Here is a 24,869-nt window from a genome sequence, read left to right as displayed (position 1 = left end):
CATTGGGAGCAGAGAGAGGGGAAGAATCGGCATAGGACCACAAGGCGGGAATCGAACTCTGGTCGCCGTGAGCACCGCAGTGCACGTGTCGACACACTAACCACTACAACACTGCCGCCAACGTATTTTTGTTTTGTAAATGTAAATGGCCTTATCTTCTCTACTATGTCTGTTGCTTCTCAGGTTTTTTGAAGATCTGGATAAGCGTCACCAAGCAAACCCTGTGATCGAGCGAATCAGTGATATAGTGGCAACTTACGCGACTAAGCACTTTGAACCATACATCGTGTACTGCTCCAACGAGACCTTCCAGCAGAGAACCCTCCAGAAACTACTGTAAGCACCAGTGCCATGTAGAAAACGATGAGTGTTTCTGATATGGAAACAACATTCACAAGGAGTTCGACCTGCCATGTGGTGTGTTTTTGGGTTTCAGGTCGAGTAACAGTGCGTTTCGAGAGACTCTGAAGCAGATCGAAACCAGTGAGGATTGTGGAGGTTTACCCATGCTCTCCTTCCTCATCTTACCCATGCAGAGAGTCACCCGTCTCCCGCTTCTGATGGATGTAAGTATACAGTCCTTTTGTTACCTACAGCTTTCTGTTGAACATCATTGGCATGAGGGCTTATGCCTGACCCAGAGAAATTAGGAATGGCGAGATGCTAATGGTCTAATCAGATACAATGATTTATGCTAAGCTAAGCTAAAAATGCACCCTCCAGGCCCATCGATGGGCTAAATGGATTTAAACTGGTTTAACTCTTGGTGTTGTATACATTACCTGACAAAAGTCTTGTCATGGATCCCAGTTGTAAGAGCAACAAATAATAACTTGACTTCTAGTTGATCATTTGGAAAAGTGGCAGAAGTAGATTTTTCTGACGAATCATCTGTTGAACTGCATCCCAATCATCACAAATACTGCAGAAGACCTACTGAAACCAGCATGGACCAAGATTCTTACAGAAATTAGTCAAGTTTGGGGAAGGAAAAATCATGGTTTGGGGTTACATTCAGTATGGGGGCATGTGGATGGCAGCATCAACAGCCTAAGGTATCAAGACATATGTGCTGCCCATTACATTACAAACCACAGGAGAGGGCAAAATCTTCAGCAGGATAGTGCTCCTTCTCATACTTCAGCCTCCACATCAAAGTTCCTGCAAATAAAGAAGGTCAAGGTGCTCCAGGATTGGCCAGTCCTGTCACCAGATATGAACCTTATTAAGCATGTCTGGGGTAAGATGGAGGAGGCATTGAAGATGAATCCAAAGAATCTTGATGAACTCTGGGAGTCCTGCAAGAACGCTTTCTTTGTCATTCCAGATGACTTTATTAATAAGTGATTTGAGTCATTGGAGAAATGTAGGGATGCAGTCCTTCCAAGCTCATGGGAGTCAAACACAATATTAATTCTTTTTCCATTGCAACATTGCAAAGTCAGACCTTACTGTCCTAATTAAATAATTAAAAATCAAGGCATGATCATATTTTATTTTGGTATAATAAGCATAATCTAGAGGCCTTCGCCTTTCATATAAGCCACTTCTGATTCCAAATGATCAACTAAAAGTCAAGTTATTATTTGTTGTTCCTAAAACTTGGGTAGGCGGTGACAAGATTTTTGTCAGGTAGAGTATATGCCAAAAAAAAGTGTTTGAGCAGAGTTGGAGCTAAAATAAGCATCTTGGAAACTGATTTTCAGAACTTATATTGAACTTGTTTGTCTTTCCATATCTCCACAGACCATCTGTGAGAAGACCACTAAAGAGACGGCTGAATATTATAAAGCCTGCTGGGCTTTTAAAGCTATCAGTAAGGTACAGTCTTACTCTATTTACATCAAGTGTTAATGTGAGAATCCACCTTAATGTGAGAATATCCACCAAAATTGTAATAGCTGTGTATTTGGTAAGTGTTAAAACCCTGCAAGTAGTTTTGCTTAGTTTTTAGTCATGTTCACAAGATAAATTACATAAAAGAAGTACTACATTGAGACACAATCTATTATAAGTGCAAGTTGTGGCAAGTTTGTATTATAATTGCCTTAAATATGACAGTATTTCATGCGGCTAGGTGGCACAATGGTTACCACTGTTGCCTCGCAGCAAGAGGGTTGCTGATTTGAGTCCTGACTGGACCAGTTGGCATTTCTGTGAGAAGTTTGCATGTTCTCCTCATGTTTGCATGGGTTCCTTCCAGGTGCTCCGGTTTCCCCCACAGTTCAAAGACATGCACTATAAGTGAATTGAATAAACTAATGTGTACGTAGTGTAAATGAGTGTGTATGGGTGTTTCCCATTACTGGGTTGCGGCTGGAAGAGCATCCGCTACATAAAACATATGCCGGAATAGTTGGCGGTACTTTCCGCTGTGGCGACCTCTGAAAAAGAGACTGAAGGAAAATGAATGACTGACTGAATGAATGAATGAATGAATGAATGAATGAATGAATGCAGTATTTCAGAAATGTAATCATAGCACAACCTCTGTACTTCTCTTTTCAGCTGGTGAAGAGCTGTAATGATGGAGCTCGGCGGATGGAGCGGACGGAGCAGATGTACACCATCCAGAAACAGATGGAGTTTGGCAAAATCAAGGTACATGTTTGCATAGGTAGCTGAGAAAGGATTCAGGTTACTTTCAAGAGGAAAGACTTTTTTTAAAAAGGCAAAGGCAAAAATACACACACTAGTGTTTACACAGTTACCAGATTTAAGATATGCCACAGTAAATAGTGTGACTGTTAGTATTGCCATTTCAAATGTTCGTTGTAATTAAAACTGTCGTTGATTATCGCTGTTTTGAAAACTAACTGTAAATTCTGCTAATGGTCTAATCTGATTCAATGATTTATGCTAAGCTAAGCTAAAAGTGAGACTGCCAGACCCAGAGATTGGCTGAATGGATAAAAAAATGGTCAAACTCAACTGTTTAACTCCAGGGGGTCTGCATGTTTATATACTGTATATTAAAATATGTTGTATTGCTTTCATTTAAATTTTATTGAGATAAATGAGCTAAATCAAATCGCAAAATCAGTCAGAGAAATCGCAATGGATTAAAAAATGGTAAAACTCAACTCTTTAACTCGGGTGTCTCAAACTCAGGTACTGACAAATTATAGGAGGGCCGTTTAAGCATTCAAGCACAAGAAAAAAGTGGAAACCTGACATAATTGATGCAATTTAGGACAACAGATATGACATTTATATTTCAAGCATTACCTATCACCAGTGATACCGTTTATCGTGTCACATCAGCTGCTGAAATATATCTGTGGTTGTGTGTATTGCCGACACACTCAGTCCAAGCCGACTCAGTCAGCTTTTTGTTTCTTGTTGTACATATTGAGGGGGGGGGGGGGGTTAAATTGCTATGAAAATACTACAAAATAATAATTATTATTCTGTCCCAACCGGTTGTATTGTCCCAATAATGTAAAAACAGCACAGCAGTTTGGGTAACTTTAGTGACTTTATTGGCAATTGTTCTTCTCAATATCTTTCTTTTTTTGTAAAACTACAACAAAGAGGGTAAAAGTATGTACATATTCACGTTTACTTACCCAAGTTAAATTCAACCAGCAGTGCATTTTTTTATATATATATATATATAATTGTTTTTATATGGAGTTTTCACCTTTATTTGATAGGACAGTGGAGATTTTACAGACAGGAAAGTATGGTGAGCAGAGAGAGGGGAAGGTTCGGCAAAGGGCCTCGAGTCGGGAATCGAACTCGGGTTGCCGCGAGCACCTGGGTGCTATATGTCGACGCACTAACCACTAGGCTATAGGCGCCGACAGCAGTGCAATTTTACTAATGTACATAGTTTTTATGCAGATCTTAATAAACATATGAGGAAAATCTATTAATGAGACCATTTGAATCCAATATTAGCAAAATTATCTAACGCCACCAGCATAACGTGTAAGGCATGAAGATGTATTTGTTCAACAAAATACAAGTGGAATAAAACTGATAATAATCCAACAACCACCGAAATCCACACCGAAAGCGGTGAGAGCTTCCAAGGTCACTCTAGCCGCCTTGTCGACAACGCTGTCTGCCTTCAGCTCCGGCGGCGAGAGCGTCAAAATTGTTCAACATTGTCTACAGCGTCAACATTGATCTCGTATTTAAAGGGGCCGTTGCAGCATTTCAGTAACATTCCTGCATAAAACATGCTTTCTAGCGTGAAAATGTTGCGCACTTCTTATCAAACTCATTTAACAATGAAATATCAAGTTGCATGTGGTGTAGCTTTATTCAACTTATTTATCCAATGTATGTCTGAAATATCCTGACGCAGCAATACGATTTTGTACTGTCGCATGAGATTTCCGCTTTTTAAAGATAAGTATGTACAACATTAAAGCACATCAGTAACTTATTTAATGCATGTTCCTGTAAGAAAACATTGTAAATAATTGAAAATCCGTCGACCGTAATAATCAAACCCTTGGAGACAACTGTGTTACCATAAAGTTGACTTGATTTCAACTCTCCTCGACGCTCACACACGCAAATATGCGCCGCGCTGCTCCTCGCCGCATATCGCCGCAGGCTCTCATTGAAAATGAATGACTTCCGACGACTTTGACGCTCTCGCCACTTTCGGTGTCAACGCATGGTTAGATTTATTAATCCAAAAGGGAAATTCACGTCACAGCAGAGCTCTCCATACTAAAGATAGATCAAATAAATGACATGTATATGTACAGTCATACTGCACACCTTAGTTTCAAACAACGGGTAGACATCTTGTCCATATCTAATACTATTGCAATTCAGCATACTTCATCTTTTATGACTGTGGTTATACAATCTGATCACCGCTGGTAAAAATGATTCCTGTATCTTTAAGTTATTCTTGCACTAAAAGAGCTTGCACACGCTTAAACTGTATCAAAAAGGGGTCGACTATCACGGTTCATCATACTGACAAATTTGTCCAACATTCGATCATCTGCAATCTCTTCTATAGTGGGTAGTACACACCCCACAACACAACCTGCCCTTTTTATAAGCTTATTTAGTTTGTTTTTCTCCTTCTCCAACAGTCCCCCTCCCCAGCAGGTTACAGCATACAGGATCATAGAAGACACCATAGAATCATAAAACATCTTTAACAGTGATCATTTGATTAACAGTTAATATTTTGTTAATATTCTGAATTCCAATTTTATTGTTTTGTTTTTTTTTAAATAAAATGTTTAAAGAATTTTTTTTTTAAGTGTTTAAAGGGACAGCCCATGTTAAATTGGTTGTAAATCATGCTTAGTGATTTTACTAGAAGTTGATCAATATTACTTTAATAATATATTAAATATGATCAAAAACTGTTATTATACACTGAAGCTTTAAAGAGGTTTCCTTTAAGGGCTTTTTGTAAGGGCTTGTTTCCCTCCTCTTCTTTGTTTTACAGATGATTTCAGGATATTTATGTTACTGTGCATTAGAGGACAACTCAATATGATAAAACTGAATTTACTTATTTTTTTATTTTATTTTTTACATTTACTCAAGTATATTTCCCGCCAAAAACTTTCAAATGTTTCAAATGTTCACTCTGAATCTGTACTTTTACTTTGGTGTCTTATTTTTTGCTACTTTCCATTCCTCTGTATTCTCAATTCAATTCAATTCACCTTTATTTGTATAGCGCTTTTACAATTTAGATTGTGTCAAAGCAGCTTAACATAGAAGTTCTAGTAAATTGAAACTGTGTCAGTCCAGTTTTCAGAGTTGAAGTTCAGTTTAGATTAGTTCAGTTCAGTGTGGTTTAATTTTCACTGCTGAAAGTCCAAACACTGAAGAGCAAATCCATCGATGCACAGCTCCACAAGTCCCAAACCAAGCAAGACAGTGGCGACAGTGGCGAGGAACAAACTTCACCAATTGACGAAAGTGGAGGAAAAAATAAATGTACTTAAAGCACAATCCACTACTCCGGAATGATTTTAAAAAAGCCATTACAATCTAAGAGTGTTGGAAAAGTAAGGGTTTAATAATTAAGTTTGAGATCAGCTGGAAAAGAAAAGCATTTCTGAAGGAGTGTCATTGATGACATCCTCATAAGAAAACAAGGAGTGTTCTGAATAAACCACACTGTGTTTTTACGCATGTGTTTAGCCTTTCCCTCTGGTGTCGTCTTCTCGCTGGCTGAAGAAAAGCGGTGAGCTGGCTGTGTACACCGACGATCTCAGCATTTTCCGGAAGGCATTCAGCTTCAAGAGCTACTACCTGTTCCTCTTCAATGATGTGCTCATCGTCACCAAGAAAAAGAGGTGCTGATTCTGTAAAGTCTGATTCTGTACCTGCTGATTCTGTACAGTCCTGTAACAAATCACTTCACTTTCATAGCACTTCACCACACTGTTTACTAGTGCTGCGTCTCAATCAGCACCCTAGTTCCCTTGTTCATTTAACAGAATATTTTTAGAAAAACTTTTCTCGTTTCTCACACGTGATTCATATTTTGCGCTTCCGAACGTCCGCATATCGATATATAAGGGTCACGCTACTCGTAATTGACACAAAAATCGTTACAAAATTTACAATAAATACATTATTTTTAGGAAAACTTCTCGTCATTACACTTAGTCATAATCACAAAATTGATACACAAATTGTTAGAAAATGTACAAAAAATAAGTAAACAACATTATTTTTAGAAAAACTTCTATCGTTTGTCATTCCGCTTGATGATTTAGGTGACGTAATTCAAATTTCACACTTACGAACTTTCGCATAGTGCACACTGATTTATAAATGTGCCGCGCTACTTGTGATCATCACAAAATTGACACACAAGTTGTTAGAAAATGTACAAAAAATAAGTAAATAACATTATTTTTAGAAAAACTTCTCTCGTTTGTCATTCCGCTTGATGATTTAGGTCACGTGATTCATATTTCGTGCTTCCGAACTTTCGCATAGTGCGTATCAATAGATAAATGTGTCACGCTACTCGTAATCATCACACAATTGACACAAAATCTTTACAAAATGTACAATAAATAAGTAACATTATTTTTAGAAAAACTTTTCTTGTTTGTTATTCCGCTTGATGATTTGGGTCACATGATTTCGCGCTTCTGTGCGCTTCCGTATGCACAGTGCGTATCAATGTATAAATGCATCATGCTACCAGTAATCATAAAATTTACACAATTTGCACAAAAATTGTTACGAAATGTACAAAAAATAAATAAATAACAGATTATTTTTAGAAAAACCTTTCTTGTTAGTCATTACGCTTGATGATTTGGGTCACGTTATTCATATAATACGTATTGATGTATAAATGTGTCGCGCTACTCACAATCGTCAAGGACCAATTATAGCTCAAAGTTGTTTAGACGTAAAACAAAAAAAAATCTGAATTTCCGCATAGTTTGTGGTGCATTGTGGGACATTTTTTAGGGTGTGAACGTTTCAGTACACTGGAAGAATTTTGCACTAGAAATGGCTGGTCGACCTGATTAGTGCACTGACTAGTGAACATGGGGCTGATTGAGATGCATCCCTAGGTATTAATGGTAAATTAGGGAGTTTTAAAACCATTCTCTGAGACCTTCGTTAATCTTTGAAACACAAATGAAGATATTTTAGATGAAATCCTGGAGGTCTTTGACCCTTCAAAGACCACAATCGTCCTGAGAAGTTCAAAAAAGGAACCAAATCATTGTCAAAACATCCCATGTGACTTCAATGGTTCATTTGTAATCAAAAAAAGCACTAAGAACAATTTTATGCACATTCACCTGTGTCTTCCGCATCAGATCAGTGTGTTGTGCATTTACTACCCTTATATTAGTCTGGTCATCATGTCAATGTTGTGATATCAAAGGTTGTGGTTAGGTGATGCTGGTCTGTCAGTAACACTAAAATTTGTGCTAACTTTGTCCAGTGAGGAGAGTTATGTGGTGTTGGACTACGCCACTGTGGAGAAGGTGGAGGTGGAGGAAGAAATAAGTGACTCCAAACTCAATCTCAAACTGATGATGAATCCCAACAGTGATGGCCGGAGTGAACAGTTGGTACTAGTTGCAGAAAACAAGTAAGTTGCATGTTTGTCAGCATTAGAGCTCTCCAACATCAGTTTAAAGGAAAGTTCCATGTGTTTTTTTCTTAAGGCGAAAGTTTCTTACAATGGTTTCACATGGAGTAGCAGGGTGACTAATGGCATAGTTTCAATAGAGAACCAACAATGTATGTGATATTAATATTAAACATGGTAAACCCACCCAATGAAGCATGATAGAATTTTAGAATTTAAAAGTTTCTTAAACTTAAATAACTTAATAGCTTAAATTATTTATTTATTTATATATATATAAATACACACTAATAATATTTTATCTTACGTTTTATCTCACAGTAAAATGACTTGGCAATATAATGTTACTCATTTAGTTTTATGATCAAATGTTTGTATGTATTTTTTATTAAAGAGCCCATATTATGGGTTTTTGAAAATGCCCTTCCATGTAGTGTGTAACACAGCTCTAAGTGAAGTGAAATATCCAGCTAAGGCTTAAATCTGTAAGTGTACAGTGTTTAAAACTATTGATTCATCTATAAAAGAGTCGACTCATAGTGCTTCAAACGAGTCGCCTTGATAACGAGTCATTAGGTGTTTCGCGATGACGCAGCCACGAAACACAAGCCTCGCCAGTAGTTACGCGCGCAAACCAGGGAGATTTGAAACCTACGGCCCCGCCCACTAACACAGAAAAAACACTAGACACACACACACAGACGCCGCCGGTCGAATGAAGTCACGCTGTGCTCAGATGGATAATATTGACAGTCTCTACCCAAAGATGAGTTGTTAACCTGGTACAGTACACGCGGTTACTCTTTATATTCTCTTATCACGTGTAAGCCACGTTAAAAACGCGACGCGTGCCGCTTTGTTTACGGGTTTAACGTTAAAGGCTTTTGTGAGCTCGCGTTCCACTGCCGTTTGTCGTTGCTATGGCGACCGATCGTAAGCTAGGAGACAGGAGACTTGTGTCACTTTCCCTAGTTCTTCTGAGGAGCGTTGTGTGTGTGTTGTGTGTGTGTGTGTGTGTGTGTGTGTGAGAGAGAGAGAGACTCGCGTCGCTTTCCCTAGTTCTCCTGAGGAGCGTTGTGTGTGTGTGTGAGAGAGAGAGAGAGAGAGAGAGAGACTCGCGTCGCTTTCCCTAGTTCTTCTGAGGAGCGTTGTGTGTGTGTGTGTGAGAGAGAGAGAGAGAGAGAGAGAGAGAGACTCGCGTCGCTTTCCCTAGTTCTTCTGAGGAGCGTTGTGTGTGTGTGTGTGAGAGAGAGAGAGAGAGAGAGAGAGAGGGAGAGAGAGACTCGCGTCGCTTTCCCTAGTTTTTCTGAGGAGCGTTGTGTGTGTGTGTGTGTGTGTGTGTGTGTGTGTGTGTGTGTGTGTGTGTGTGTGTGTGTGTGTGTGTGTGTGTGTGTGTGTGTGTGTGTGTGTGTGTGTGTGTGAGAGAGAGAGAGAGAGAGAGAGAGAGACTCGCGTCGCTTTCCCTAGTTCTTCTGAGGAGCGTTGTGTGTGTGTGTGAGAGAGAGAGAGAGAGAGGGAGGGAGAGGGAGAGGGAGAGAGAGAGACTCGCGTCGATCTCCCCAGTTCTTCTGAGGAGGGTTGTGTGTGTGTGTGAAAAAAGCCTTACACTATGAAGCGCGTGTGCACTGTGACTACTTTTATATAGTTGATTACCAGCTGGGCATTTCACTCTGTCTCGTGCTGAAGCCTGTCACTGTCGACCAATCGCAGCAGGCTGTCATCGGTCCAATCAGCGCAGATTAGCTTCGCGCTGAGGAGGGGGTTGGGAACAAATGAATCGCTGAACGATTCATATGGGAGTCGTTGGGATAATTAGGTAAAAATAAATGCAGGTTATAAGACCATCAAAGTGTTTTATGACCTTGCATGCATATTAGACTGTTGTTGGAGACCCTTACAACCTAAATATGACCCTATTTCATGTATAATATGGGCTCTTTAATGTGGGCTTTTATTCAGTAAATGCACACAATTCTTGATATTAATAATTACTAATAATACAAAAAAAAACTCCCATTATATCAATATCACTAATGCTTTCACAATTAAATGTGTGCCGCAACCTGATGAGGGACATTTTTTGATCAAACTAAAAGGCATTTAAGTGTAAATTAACAATCAGATAAGAGAAGGAATGTGGAAGATTATGTACAACAGGTTTTTTAACAGCTTCAGAAGCCTTAGAAATTTGATACAGTAGTATTGGGTTGATCATATGACAAAAAACTGATGCAATATAACTCTTTTGTAAGGATGTGGTTATGATTTCATGACCATATACAGTCAAAATTATTAACCCTCCTGTGAAATTCTTCATTAATTCTTTTATTCTTTTGGAAATATTTCAGAAATGCTGTTAACAGAAATTTTTTCAACATTTTTTTAAACAGCAGATTTAATGACTGATTTGTAGTCTTGTGTAGTCTTTGCCATTATCAAACTGCAGAATATTTCACTAGATATTTTTCAAGATACTAATTTTCTGCTTAAAGTGCAAGTTAAAGGCTTTACTAGATTAATTAGGTTAACTAGGCATGTTGGGCTCATTAGGCATTATTGCAGTGGTTCTCAAGCTTTTCTTACCAAGTACCACCTCAGAAAAAAAATGTCTCTCCAAATGTCTCTCCAAGTACCACTATAATGACGAGGCAGATGAATTCCTATTATTGAGAATAGTTGTTATTGTCAGCCTCTTTAAACATTATAAATAGTTTGAACATTAACACTGTACTGTGCTTATAGGTAAATAAAATTAAAAGTCAAGATTTAAAATGTGCTTTTAAAAATAGTTGGCCACTGTTCTGGAAGTAAAAAGAAAACTGCTGTAAATGTAAAGTATTAACAAATAGCAACCTATTCATCAAAACCTGGAAATGGACCTCTTGGACTTAATATAGGGTATATGTAGGCCCACACTGTTTATTTACTTGTGTAAATGTGTGTACATTTATATTTATTCAGTTTTTAAATTAATTTCAGTAATATTATTGACTAATGTGAAAATGTTCATCTGATTTATGTACAATGCAGTTTGTATGTTAATGTTCTCTGTCTTTTAGTAGAGATCTTATATGAGAGACTTGTTTTGTTTACCAAATAAAGTGAATCTAATTGGATTTGCATTTTAAACATTAAATAAAAGATATTATCTTTTATTTCACATATTGAGGTTTTAGTTATGATACTCCCAAAATAATTCTCAGCAGAAATAGCAAAAAACGTCCGCAGATCCTGTCTGGCCCTAGCTATATGTCATTATATTCATGTATAAACCATTTTGCATACATTTTGAAATATGTTGCATGTACACATGACATATTTGTAAATCTCTTTACCTTTACAGTAAGTTGTAGTTTTTTGACCTAATTACTGGATTATGAAATGTGTTCAGGCTGGTCAGAGCGCAGTGGGTCACAGCTCTCCGTGATGTCAAGCAAACCAGCAGCATCGATAATGATGGTGAGTCTGATTATTAAAACTAATGTAACATTGTTGACCACTTAAAAAAAATGTTGCTTCATCTCAGCATGCTGACAAAAGAGAATGGGAATCTACATCATGGCAAGTTGTGGTCCGCCATGTTCTTTAACCCGGTGAAGAGCGCACAATGTAAACCAATACAGAAAAAGCTGTTTTTTACCATAATACCTTTTGAAAAACATCTTGCAAACACTCAAAATGAAATGGACTAACATGTAGATACCTTTATAAATGCTCTTTGAGTGTCTAACACCTACATGCGGTGCCATGACATGCAATAGATGCTATCTTTTTCATGTTAATAGTAGTACAGAAATAATGTTCAGTATAGAATATAAAGTCATGCTGCAGTGGAAAATATATGAATATTGTGTATGACTCCCATGAGCTTGGAGGACTGCATCCATACATCTCTGCAATGACTCAAATAAATTATTAATAAAGTCATCTGGAATGGCAAAGAAAGCGTTCTTGCAAAACTCCCAGAGTTCAAGATCCTTTGGAATCTCCCTTCATCGTACTACAGACATGCTCAATAATGTTCATCTCTGGTGACTGGTCTGGCCAATCCTGGAGCACCTTGACTTGCTTTGCTTTCAGGAACTTTGATGTGGAGGCTGGAGTATGAGAAGGAGTGCTATCCTGCTGAAGAATTTGCCCTCTCCTGTGGTTTGCAATGTAATGGGCAGCACAAATGTCTTGATACCTCAGGCTGTTGATGTTGCCATCCACTCTGCAGATCTCTCGCACGTCCCCATACTGAATGTAACCCCAAACCATGATTTTTCCTTTACCAAACTTGACTGATTTCTGTGAGAATCTTGGGTCCATGCTGGTTCCAATAGGTCTTCTGCAGTATTTGTGATGATTGAGATGCAGTTCAAAATTGACCTTCTGCCATTTTTCCAAATGGGTTGATCAATGAGATGTTTCTAGAGAAGTTATTATTTGTTGCTCTTACAACTGGGATCGATGACAAGACTTTTGTCAGGTAGAGTTAGAGAATAATAGTTATAAGATACGTGTTTAAGAGATTATATGCAACATCATTTGTTCTCTTAGGTAAGGAGAAATCTCCACTTAAGTATCATACTTAAAGGGAATATGTGCTTTACGCAATGGCATATTTATATAAGCTTGAAGCATCATAATCGGTACTGGGTATCGGCCGATCACCCTGACAAGAAACCGGTAATTAGTATCACAGCCATATCACCCTGCAGCCCAAGACCGCTTACTCACTGAAGCTAAGCAGGGCTGAGCCTGGTCACTACATGGATGGGAGACCACATGGGAAAACTAGGTTGCTGTTGGAAGTGGTGTTAGTGAGGCCACACAGTGTCTGTGTGAGTCCTAATGCCCCAGTATAGTGATGGGGACACTATACTGGCAGTGGATGAGATGTTAATCTGAGGTCCTGACTCTCTGTGGTCATTAAAAATCACATGGCAAGAGTAGGGGTGTAACCCCGGTGTCCTGGCCAAATTCCCTCCATCGGCCCATACCCATCATAGCGTCTGAATCATCCCCATCCACTGAATTGGCTCTATCACTGACTCTATACTCCACCAATAGCTGGTGTGTGGTGAGCGCACTGGCGCCGTTGTCCTGTGGCTGCCGTCGTATCATGCAATCGGATGCTGCACACTGGTGGTGGTGTGGAAAGACCCCCCTCATGACTGTGAAGTGCTTTGGGTGTATGGCCATACACAATAAATGCACTATATAAATACACTTGACATTACATCAGCTGCAGAAATCCTGATCTGAACATCCCTAATTTCCATATATGTTTTTGTTATTTCTATAATGAGTGTATATATATATATATATATATATATATATATATATATATATATATATATATATATATATATATATATATATATATATATATATACAGTAAATCAGTAGAGATCAATAAAATTCACGATTCTGTATCCTAAATACCCAGAATGCTTTGCGCTGTGACAACACATTCTCATTCTCTGTCTAATCCTCTAATCTGATCTCTTTGGCTTTTTATATTGAAAGATTTGCCTCAGTATGAAGCTACCAAAGCCTACCTGCCAAAAGCACCAGACGAGCTGAGCCTGCAGCAGGCCGAAGTGGTCATCGTTTTACAGGAAGTGGAAGGTAATCATGAACTGTCTTGATGTCATGTAATATAGACTAAGCAGACCACTATGATAGGAGAAACGGTTTTCAAAGCTTCAACAATTCAAAAATGCTGTGGTCAATTGTGAATGCAAAAAAAAAAGCTCCCGAAAAACGTGCATTAGAATTAATTTTTTACATTTTATTCACTCAAATGTTTTAATGAATCTTAATTTTGTTTCTTTTGCTAACCTAATTATTTTATTCTATTGTTTAATATAACTACTGTTATTATTTCTGTGTTTTTTTCCCTGACTTTTGCTGCTAGTTCAAACTACTTATTTAAAGTTGAGTTGAAGAAACACATTTCCTAGGTTTTTTTCCCCTAGGTTTTCTAACGAATTAATAGTTAGGTTGTTCAATCCACTTAAATCTGTGCGGTTTGTGTTGGGACAGCATTAAGGAGCTGTGTGGAACTCCGCATTTTTTTTTTTTTACTGTATCTGCTAATTCTTAAGCATAGAAATGCAGATATTGGTGCGTGCTATTTTATGTGGTAATGATATGGACCCTTTCCATACGACTGTTATGACACGTTCACGGTCATCATAATCTTAAATCCTTTATCGTTTTTAATATTATGATTTATGAATGTATTCTAGCATCTTTGCGTCAAAACGAATTATCGCTTATGCGAGGTGTTCGTAACGCAGTTATTGGGGCCGAGAGTAAATTTGACGTTAGTCTCTCAGTATTTGTTCCTTTTCTGAAAGTCTTGATAACGCCATCGTGGAGTTTTTCTTTTATTATTAAAGCAAATAGGATTGTAAAAAAATAAATAATACATTTGTTGTACTCTCTCATTCACTGCACTTTACGTCTACCCAACTATAACAACTGCTGCTGAGAAACCTGAAAATGTGATAAGGGTCTATTAATAAGGGGGCGTTTACAAAATGGAGATCTGACATCTTCCTCCGAAATTGCCTACTCAGTAGATTTTACATTTGAATATACTACACCACCGTTCTCACATTCTATATAGTATGAAAGGAACTCATCCGCTATTTGTCATCATCACGTTACCTACCCACATCAGTTGCGTCGCTTCAGTCTCATTCATGAATTCTCTCCTGTGGCATCATAGGAAATTGTAGTGATAGGGCTGGGCCGATAAACGATATATCGTATCGCGATAAAACTGTCAATAACAATGATAAGCACTGGATTTTTTTGCTCTATATTGATCTAAGAGCTAATCACGCAGCAGAAATATACAACAATGGGAATCTAAGTGTCTAATTAGAGATTAATTGAATTTTCAGTCGCCGAAAAGTATGTTACTTTATTTAATGAGCCCTCTAATTTTTGTGGCTTCATTATTGGGGTACACTTATAAATCTGGAACTGGAAGCATCAACCGCTAATATGGAAATATATATCATTATGGTTCAATATGGAAAATAATTGATTATCGAGGTTGCATTTTTTCATATCACCCAGCGTAAGCGTGCATTGGACACACACACACACTTCAGAATCTTGACAGAAATGGTAGGTGATCCAGGTACCTCTCGCATACTTTTTTAAATTTAGACATGCATGTATGTTTTTTGTATTCGGACATAGCTCACATACTGTTTTCAGTGTATAGTATGGAAGTATACGATTTTGAGCACAGCACAGATCATTTACAGTTCACTTTCTCTTAAGCGCAGTTTTGCAAAATGATCTTAGATTAAATTTAGAATAATTTCTTCATGTTTTATAAATAAGGCCCATGATCAAAGTTCAGGAAAAATGGCTAAACTGGTTCAGTGATTCACCATTGAGGGGCATTCTGAGCGAATCATGCAGATTTTATGGTACTCGGACCACTACAAGCCACAAATCATGTGACTGATAATTTGATAAGCCAATCAAATCAAAGGATTTAGAAATGTTTCAAAGGTTCATGAAGCACCACCCTCATCCTGCAAATACCCCATTTGTGTGTCATGGTAACAAATAGGATATGATGACATCCTCTGACTCAGTGTTCCCACATCAACTCCCATAATGCTTTGGAATGGAGATTCAAATGTTTGTATGACTCTGTTGTAGATTGGTGTTATGGAGAGCGCATGAGAGATGGCGAGAGAGGCTGGTTTCCTGCTAGTTGTGCCACTCAGATCACCAACCGCACCGCCATGGAGAACAACATCCAGCGCATGGAGCGACTCCGCAAAGAGACCAACGTTTAAACCGAACACCAGCCGCAGGACAGCGTTTGTAGAGCTGAATCTTTAGACTAGCGTGAATCATGAATTGTTAACAAACACCACTCGTACGACATGAACTGTTTCTGGTTTTATTTCAGCTTGCCTTTTGTTAAAATTCATGTTTGGATACATAAAAAGTTATTTAAAAATGTCAAACTGACCAGATATCAAATTACATTTAAAAACCATTTGGTGTAAAAACTTAAGACCGATTTAGAAAAACATCTGCTGTTTCCCCAAAAGTTTTAGCTGTCACAAAAATAATGGAAAAACAAAACAAACAAAAAAAAAAGGTCTGCATAGAGTCTGCAGGCAATCGGTGGTAATCTGGTCGAAATGCATTTTTGCAAGCTTTAGACGATCGATCGAAGTCATATCTGTTTCTTATTGCTCAGATCTTGGATGATGTTTCTTGACAAAACTGTAAAAGCAAAACACACACACATACAAAAAGTCAGCATGCTTGTAGCAACTCAGTAACAGCACAAAAGTGTGTCTATGTATCAGGACAAAAGCAGACAGTCTGCTAAATCAAATCCACTCCATTATCATCAGCCTTCCCTCAATGAAAAGTGCAAGCTAAAGCTAAATCATCATCTGTTATCTGGAGTTTATCCGTCCAGGCTACTGGAGCTAGTAAAACATTAAGTCAGTCCCACACCACTTTCATGACATTTAAGCACAAATCACAAGAAAATGACAACACATTTTAGAATCAGCTTGGCCAAGATTGCAGCTAAAGTATTTAAAACATTTTCCAAAAGAAGTTATGCTTAATTGTCATGAAATAACACAAACATCTTTCTGCTTCAAATATTCTTTATTTCCTTTAGGCAACAACATAACATTTATTAAGCAAAAGGTGCCTTTTAGAGCTTTCATGAGATTCTTTCCCAACAAAAACAATCTTAAGAAAAAACAAAACAAAAGAATGCTACTGTACAAATTACAACACACTTGAAGATCAAGTATGTTCAAGTACATGCAGTACTAGCTGAATTGAAACGGCGTCACCCACCCGGCCGGATGGTCTGGATGTTTAAGCCGGTGGCGGTTTAATCTGCTCCGCCCTGTTCGGCTTCGGGAGCGGCTGATTTGTCGGCTGATGCGTCGGCTGCCTTGCTGTCCTTGCCGTCCTGAGGCTTGGTTGTCTGGGGGCGTCTGCGGCGGTAGTTGAAGTTGCGGCGGTAGCGGCGCTGACGAGGTTCCTGGTTCTGTCCGCTCTCACTCTGGTTCTCCTTATCCTCCTCTCCGTCCCGCACCGGCCGGGGACGTGGGGGACCCCTGCTGGAAACAAAAACAGTGATGCTAGAAACCTGGTGAACACTGATCATCTAAGACAGTTTCTCAACCACGTTCCTGGAGGACCTCCAGCTCTGCACATGATCCATGTCTCCTTAACCAAATACCTGATTCAGATTATCAGCACAAAGTAAAGACTGAAATGGGTTTGACAGTATAAGGAGACTTCTAAAACATGCAGTGCTGGTGGTCCTTTAGGACTGTGGTTGGGAAACACTGATCTAAGGCACTTTAAAATGCTCAAACTACTTTGCAGTTCCAACCAATGTAAAAGCACCAGAGCAGCTATAGGTTTTATGGTAACACTTTACAATAGAAGACACGGTACATGTTAGTAAATAGATTAATAATTGTTTAGTTCATAGTTGGTGTGTTTGTTAGCAGTTAAATGAAAATAGAGGTTATGGTTAACTTGAAGTGGATTAAAAAGTTAACAGTTCTTTTAGTTAAAGAACATTACAAATGTACATTGTTAGTTTAAGAGAGTAAATACACCAACATTAACACGTAGTTAAGTTTTACAATGGGAAGTCTATTTAAAGATCAATAGAAGAAAGTTTAATGAATATTTTAGGAGATGGGAGGTAAAGACTTTAATATAAAGATATTGCATTACACTGATTCATTTCAAGCTTATTCTGTGTAACTTCCAGTATTATTCAGCATGTCTCCTGCAGAGTTTAGCTTTGGCTCTGCAGGATGATATGTAAACAGGCCTGATATAAAAATTCACACAAAATTTAGCTAAAAAGGAGAAAGAAAAAAAAACAAAAGATACCAAGTCATCTACATCTTGGATGTAGTCCTGTCACAATATCTATTTTTTTTTAAGAACACAATATTTTATTCTTAAATGTTAAAATGACTAAATAAATCTTAAGAATTGGCACTGGAATCAAAATGTGAAAACGCATATCTTAGATGTTAACAAAAGTGCAAGGTAATAAACGGAGGCTGCGACATCAGCTACCAGATCTATTTTCAGTCACACACACGCATGAAAATAAACTGTAGTAATTTATAGTAAATACTAGTGTTTTTAACCATACTGACACCTCCAACAGAGATAGAGGTTGCAGTCAGTTAAAATGTTGCTAGAATTAGTTATGTATGGGTGATATATAATGACCTCAATCGGTTTTGATGATGCATGTACATGTGTTGTGCGAGAAGTCTATATATTGATTGTGACAAGCCTACTTGGATGACCTAGTGATTCCCCTCAAACAGAGTTGGACCATCCCATAAAAAAAAAAAAAAAAAAAAAAAAAAAAAAAAAAAAACTACATTATAAATACTGTAAAGTAATAAAAACATTAACAACAGAAGTTATGAATATCTGAAAGATCTCTCAAATCCAGCAACAGTATTGTTCCTCTTTCCACATACAAACCTTGGTCGGAAGCCTCTGTAGTAGTTCTGCCTCATTGGTTTGTTGCCCTGGTCTGGACCACCTTGGTTCTCCTCACCTTCACCACCCTAAAATTCAAAGAAAAAGCATCAAAATCAGTCAAAAAAAAAAAAAAAAAAAAAAACCACCCTTTTAATTCTATTTACAGAGTGATGCACAAAGTCATGTTCATCACCAAAAGCATACCTCTGTCATTTCTCCTCTCTGTGTGTTGGTGTAGGGGGGGCGTCTGCCATAACGCCTCCGCACGAAGTATGGTGGGTAGCGCCGTCTGCCGGGATAAGTGGGTCTGCGCTGCTGCTGCTGCATCTCACCCTCGGGGGCGCTCTCTGCCCCCTCTCTCTTCTCCCGGGGCTCTGCCTCAGGGTCGCTCTGATAGTTGTCCTGGTAGTCGCGAGGTGGGGCCCTCCTGCGTGGGTACCGCCTGTAGCGGTTCCTGTCAGCTGCATACTTACTACCCTGCACAGGAACGCCACCCGGGCCGGTAACATTTGCTGCCTCAGCCCCCTAACAGAATGAAGACAATATAGATCAAATGTCTGCTAATTTAATAGATGTGCTGTTGGTTTAGATAATGGATGCAGAATTTTCCAGTAAGTCATTCTGAACTGCACTGTAGTCTGGCCAGAAATATGATACTTAATCAATATCAGCTTCAAAGCATTTTTATTCAGGATGCGCAGAGATTTTAGTACTTCTGATGACATTACCTCCTGCTCAATTAGAGTTCTGCATTTTTTTTTAATTAGTTCTTATTTGATCTTTTCAATTTTAACTCATTTCAGTTTAGTTTGTCATTTTCATTAACGGCTGTTAGGTTTTACTGTGGGTTTTTATTAATTTTGTGAACATTTCATTATTATACATTTAGTTTCAGTTTTAGTAATTCTAACACACTAAAATAAAAAAAAAAACAGCTGGTGTCAAGCAAATGCTTACATTAGTAAAGTTTGATTATTAAAATCAAACTTTAATAAAATGATGTTTCACACTTTCATGTCAACATGTATAGTTTAAAAATTGGCAGATGAAAAATTTAATCGGTTGTATTCGTTTGTTTTTAATACACCATGCACTTGACAATCATCTACAGGTATTTCACTAAATAGCTGCAGCTCAGACACACTTCACCAAAAAAAACGAATGATTAGTTCTGAAAAATAAAAATCAATTTTTCCGAATTATTTTCAGTTTCCGTTAGTTTTAGTGACTTAAATGTTATTTAGTTTTACTTTCATTTATAGTGAAAAACGTACTTCAGTCAAATCAAAATAGGTTTACCCAATAGCTTTGGTCTTTGTTGGAAGCAGTTATTTTAGTAAACAAACTGAGTATAAAACTAACAGGGTTTAAAATTATGAAGTGCTCTAGTAAATGTCTCATAAATAACTGCTTGAGTGAACATTTATGAAATGGCGACTGACCAAATATTATAACAAAGACTCCGCTTACAGTCAAGAAGATTCCACATTTTCAGTTAAGATTCTAAAGAAATTCAGATTAGACTGTGCAGTGCTGCAACCCTCCATGAATTGAGTCTGACCTGTTTTAAGCTAGGAGTTTAGATCAAAATGCATTAAACTACACAAAATAATGACTGGTACTACATAAAAGCAAGAAAGAAATAAAACATCAAGTCATTAGTACTTGATGTTTGATTAAATAAAGTCCTCAACCCTAATATTTCCAACTGTATGGTGAAACTTTCATTTCAGTGAAACTAAACCAAGACTAAAAGCTCACCTTCTCCCCTTCTACCACGTCGAACTCCACAGTCTCTCCGTCCCCAACACTACGGAGATATTTCCTGGGGTTGTTCTTTTTAATGGCGGTCTAGAGAGACAAAAAAAAAAAAAGTGATCAGGGGGAGAGGAAAAAAAAAAATAAATAAACCACCATCTACACAAACAAATATAGCAAAAAACTGGAGCAAATAATCACCTGGTGCACAAAGACATCTTCCTTTGTGTCATTCCTGCAAAAATACAGAAAGTGAAAACATTAATAACTGAGGACAGAGTATACACAAGCATGTTTGGTTGAGCAGCAAGTTAAATATTTGAATAAATATTAACATGCTAGTGCATGCCAGGTCTTGCTTTGTAAGCAAGGCTGTAATAGGATTGTGAATGTTCCCTGACCCACATATTATACTAGATAGCTCTTCAGAAGCTGAATGTCATTTACCTGTTGATGAAACCATAGCCGTTCCTTACATTGAACCATTTCACTGTCCCCAAAACTTTTGTTGCTGCAAAGAAAAAAGAAAAAAGTTGGAAACAAATTCAACATTTAACAATTTGTAGTTTTAAAAACATTATTTTCAAGAGCCAAGTTAATGTCACCTGATAACGAAAGATGCATTAAAGAAGCAAAGCGGTTTATTTTACCGCCATCCTGTCTAGTTGAGTTCATTTTGTGTGCTCTATTTATAGCCTCCAACTGTAGAGCTTTTAATAGACTGTGATGCAAAGGCAGCTGTTCTTATCACAAGAGCCTCCATCACCATGAAAGGCCCTGACCCATGCAGTTCAAATTATTACCTCTTATTTTTGTGTTTAGATCACTTTTGGGTGATAATTCAAATCAAGTCAGGTTACAGTCTAAACTCTAATGGAATCAAAACAATGATAATTCTTTAAAAACCTCACACCTTTCCCCCAGGAGAGACGTCCCAAGGATTAGTGGAAAAGTTACTTAATATAGAAATAAAAAAAAATTAATAAAACTTCTAACGGTTGGAGTGAGCGAGATGAAGGGTTTAGAAGCCAAAACTGACGCATTGTGTAAACTGGGTTTTTGTAGACAAATACGCAAGTACCTTTAAATTTGACAACAGGGAAGTCCACGTGAAGGGGATCGGGGATCAATGTTAAAGTTTGGAAGAAATGCTTGTTCTTAGAGGTAGACTCATAGAAAGACTTTTAAAAGAGGTTTGTTTCTTTAAAAGGCCAAATAAGATTAATAAGATTTTGCTTAGTGGCATAACGACAAACTTGAAACACTAACGTTCACAAAAAAAAAATAAACGAGAATACAATAAAACATACTTATTAATAACAAAACTGTCGAAATAAAAATTTAAATGGATATTACATTTTAGATTTGCCTAAACAGAAATAACGCAATACATTTCGCGAAATGTGGTTTTGAAGTAGGAAGTGATGCTTAAAATGCTAACTGCAGTTAGCACACTAGCCTCAGCCATGTGGCCGGACCGAAGCCAAACATTACCGACACGGCATCCTCGCTTAAGGACACGATGTTACCCAACATAATATATTTGTGTCGGGATCGCGACAAACAAACGCCGTGGGCTCGTAGTTAAAGGCCCGAGGCGCTCTGTGCTTGTAGCAGGAGAGCAGACAAAAGAACCGTCCATCATCCAAACACCGTGGCGGACATTTTCTAAAGGGGTGGCGAGACACGGCAGCTTATCTTTATCTATGCGGCTCTTATACAATCTGCGCTATAAACCGTACGTACTTTGGATGATAAAATCTTGAATAAGCGACGTTTCTGCGGTTAATGGAGATGAGGACACGTATGCGCGACGCGTCAATCTCATCAAGCGAACAAAGAGAAAGAGCTTAGCATGGCTAGTTTTCGCTTTCACAAGAAACTGGCTATCAAAGTTAGCGATTGTGTTTTAAACCGACTCTGTTCGCGCTGATCACTACAATTAGAAACGTATAATCGGAAGGTTTGCGCGTTTCACGCGAACAGCTATGGTCAATGATCTGGGTCATCATGTCACGATCAAGGCCAAGCTCAAAGATCTGCTTCACACCGAGTCAACATCGACCAGTAAACAAATAAGCGCAGTGATATTGTACAAGAAAACGATAAAGGTTTCTGGTGCTGTTATTAACGACAATTAGCATGTAAATGCAAGCAACACGCCGTAGCTGGTGTTTGCTGAAGCAGGCCGCGGGCTCGAGCACGCGTCATGGCGGTCTTCAATCCGCACGCGGATGTGATGGAACGCGACACGCGAGTTAACATTCAAACGGAGTGAAACCGTTTAACGTCTCGAGTGTAACGTGCATAAATCTTAACATGGAGTAAATAAACGGACAGCTCCAAAACAAAAACACTAGGCAGACCGCCATGGGGACAGAACAAAAATAAAGTTGGTGACGGAATAACGACAGCACACAGTCGCAGACAGCGTGGCCTTTCTTGAACGCAAGTAAAAATTGCAACATAACTATAATAAACACTGAAGCGTTTAAGAAAATATATTATTCCGAAACAAACACGACCGCAGGCCAAAGGAGCCGAGGTTCCGCCGACAAGCTTACCGATGACCTTCTTATCCCCCGCGGTAGCTGCGGCTGCCGGGCTGGACGGGCTCTCCGCGTCGGCGGCAGGCTGCGGCGGCTGTTGTGTCTCGGCCTCGCTGCTCATGTTGTTTTCTTGTTGGTAAAGCCGGCGGTGGCTCTCTAGTGTGTTTTCCCGGTGCTAGATGGTAACCTGGGCCGGCGGTGGTGGGGGCTGCTGCCTTCGGGCTCTCCGCTTTCCTTTCTCCGCTCCCGTTGCCGATCGAACTGGACGGACTGAGTAAAAATGCCGGACGATATTCTGTCACATCTCTCCACCCATCCCCCAATCTAATTGGTCGGCGAACTTGCGATAAGTCAACGTCTGCTTTTTCGCCGACGCCCATTGGACACATTTGCTGCCAATCACATGAGAATAATTGTAGGTCTGACCGGGATTGGTTAAACAAATAATTAGCACCGCCTGCAAATCAAGACCCCATTTAACCTTCCAGACATACCGGCAGATATATAATACACGCTTAGTGGAAACAAACATTGACCAGAACAAGAGCTTGGGTTCCAGATTTATTACAGACGCACATTTATATGTGTCTAAGGGTAGGCTTATGCATGTAAAATAAAGCGAAATATACATGTAAATATAAATTAGATATATAGAAAGTCAGTAATTTGTGTGTATACTTGATAGATAGATGGATAGTTAGAATTTTACCTCAGATAGATACTATTTAGCTATATATAATTACTTCTATACATCGTGCGTGTCTTGAACAAATATTCATCAAAGTATCATATAATAAACATTGTCTCCCCCGCACTATTATAAAGCAGAACAAATTATTAATGGAAATTATAATATAAATGATTGACTATCAATTAAGAGCAGAAATCATATTAGCATCATTTCTGAATTATCATGTGGCACTGAAGACTGGAGTAACGGATTGAGGTAAAGTTAGTTTTATATTTAGCAAATTCATTCACTGACAACTTGTAACATGCTCCCTATATTGTTTACCATGGTACTTTGAATATTCGGTCTGAAATCACATTTAAGCATGACTTGAACACAACATTTGCACTATTTATTTGACTGTCAACAATGTTGTGCTTTGATAGTCAATGGCTGCTAACAAGATTTCACTATTTAGAATGTGCAAATAATGCTTTTCTGAAATTATATTAGTAAGGAGAAAATTTGATTGTGTAAATATAAAACCAATTTGACCTCAATGAGTAAAATATGTAAAAAATTCAACTTTGAATCACTAAAATATTGAAAAATATTGGTATTAGAAAACATTTTCATAATACAATATATATTTCACAACATTACACAATGTGTTCTGATCAAACAGATGCAGCCTTGGTGAACACGTTTGACTAGTAGTGTAGGTTATTAAAATACTTTTCCATCACGTAACACTACGTAACAATGCTTTGCTGGTTTTAGTTATTACAACCCCTGGCAAAACGTATGGAATCACAACTCTTGGAATATGTCCATTCAAATGTTTCATTGTGTAGAAAAAAAAACCCAAACACATACATGCCACAAAACTGTTTCCATTCAACAATCCAACCTTCTGGCTGTATGAAACACTTAACAAAAGAAAGGAAAGAACACTAGTCAATTACAACTGTCTTTACAGATCAAACAGAGGAACAAGTTATGAAATCACACAAACTCTGAGGAAAATTGTATGGAATCACCAAATAAAAACACCGCTAGTACTTTATTGCACCATTACAGAATAATCTGAGGCATGGATTAACAGTATTCTTCATCGATCTGTCTCCAACTTTGTCTTATTGCAGTTGCCAGATTAGCTTTGCAGGTTGGAGCTTTGTCATGGACCCCTTTCTTTAATTTCCACCACAGATTTTCAATTGGGTTGAGGTCTGGACTACTTGCTGGACATTCCATTGACATTATATGTCTTTCCTGTAGGAAAGATTTTACA

At 38.2% G+C, this 24,869-nt stretch overlaps 2 protein-coding genes across 3 annotated transcripts in view; one reads left to right on the top strand and one right to left on the bottom strand.

Annotated features, from left to right (window-relative positions):
- arhgef16 (Rho guanine nucleotide exchange factor (GEF) 16) overlaps positions 1–16,062 on the top strand; it is a 49,389-nt gene extending 33,327 nt beyond the window's left edge. For both annotated transcript variants that reach the window (XM_056463113.1, XM_056463114.1), the window contains 9 exons: positions 184–336; positions 437–566; positions 1,747–1,821; positions 2,509–2,601; positions 6,139–6,293; positions 7,919–8,068; positions 11,460–11,527; positions 13,583–13,684; positions 15,749–16,062. In XM_056463113.1, the coding sequence (XP_056319088.1) occupies positions 184–336; positions 437–566; positions 1,747–1,821; positions 2,509–2,601; positions 6,139–6,293; positions 7,919–8,068; positions 11,460–11,527; positions 13,583–13,684; positions 15,749–15,888 (1,066 nt within the window). In that variant the 3' untranslated portion in view covers positions 15,889–16,062. The remainder of the gene's footprint in view (positions 1–183; positions 337–436; positions 567–1,746; positions 1,822–2,508; positions 2,602–6,138; positions 6,294–7,918; positions 8,069–11,459; positions 11,528–13,582; positions 13,685–15,748) is intronic.
- On the bottom strand, positions 15,982–23,303 carry ybx1 (Y box binding protein 1). The gene is given in 9 exon segments (XM_056463115.1): positions 15,982–16,327; positions 16,925–17,193; positions 18,602–18,687; positions 18,806–19,126; positions 20,363–20,452; positions 20,561–20,594; positions 20,807–20,870; positions 22,924–22,945; positions 22,947–23,303. Coding segments are annotated over 8 exon segments (1,200 nt in total). The 5' UTR covers positions 23,298–23,303; the 3' UTR covers positions 15,982–16,327; positions 16,925–16,961.
- Positions 23,304–24,869: the final 1,566 nt, after the last annotated feature.

Source organism: Danio aesculapii, chromosome 8 (assembly GCF_903798145.1).
Source record: "Danio aesculapii chromosome 8, fDanAes4.1, whole genome shotgun sequence".
Lineage (NCBI taxonomy): Eukaryota > Metazoa > Chordata > Actinopteri > Cypriniformes > Danionidae > Danio > Danio aesculapii.
Note: the sequence above shows the minus strand (reverse complement) of the source record. Positions and strands in the feature narration are given on the sequence as shown.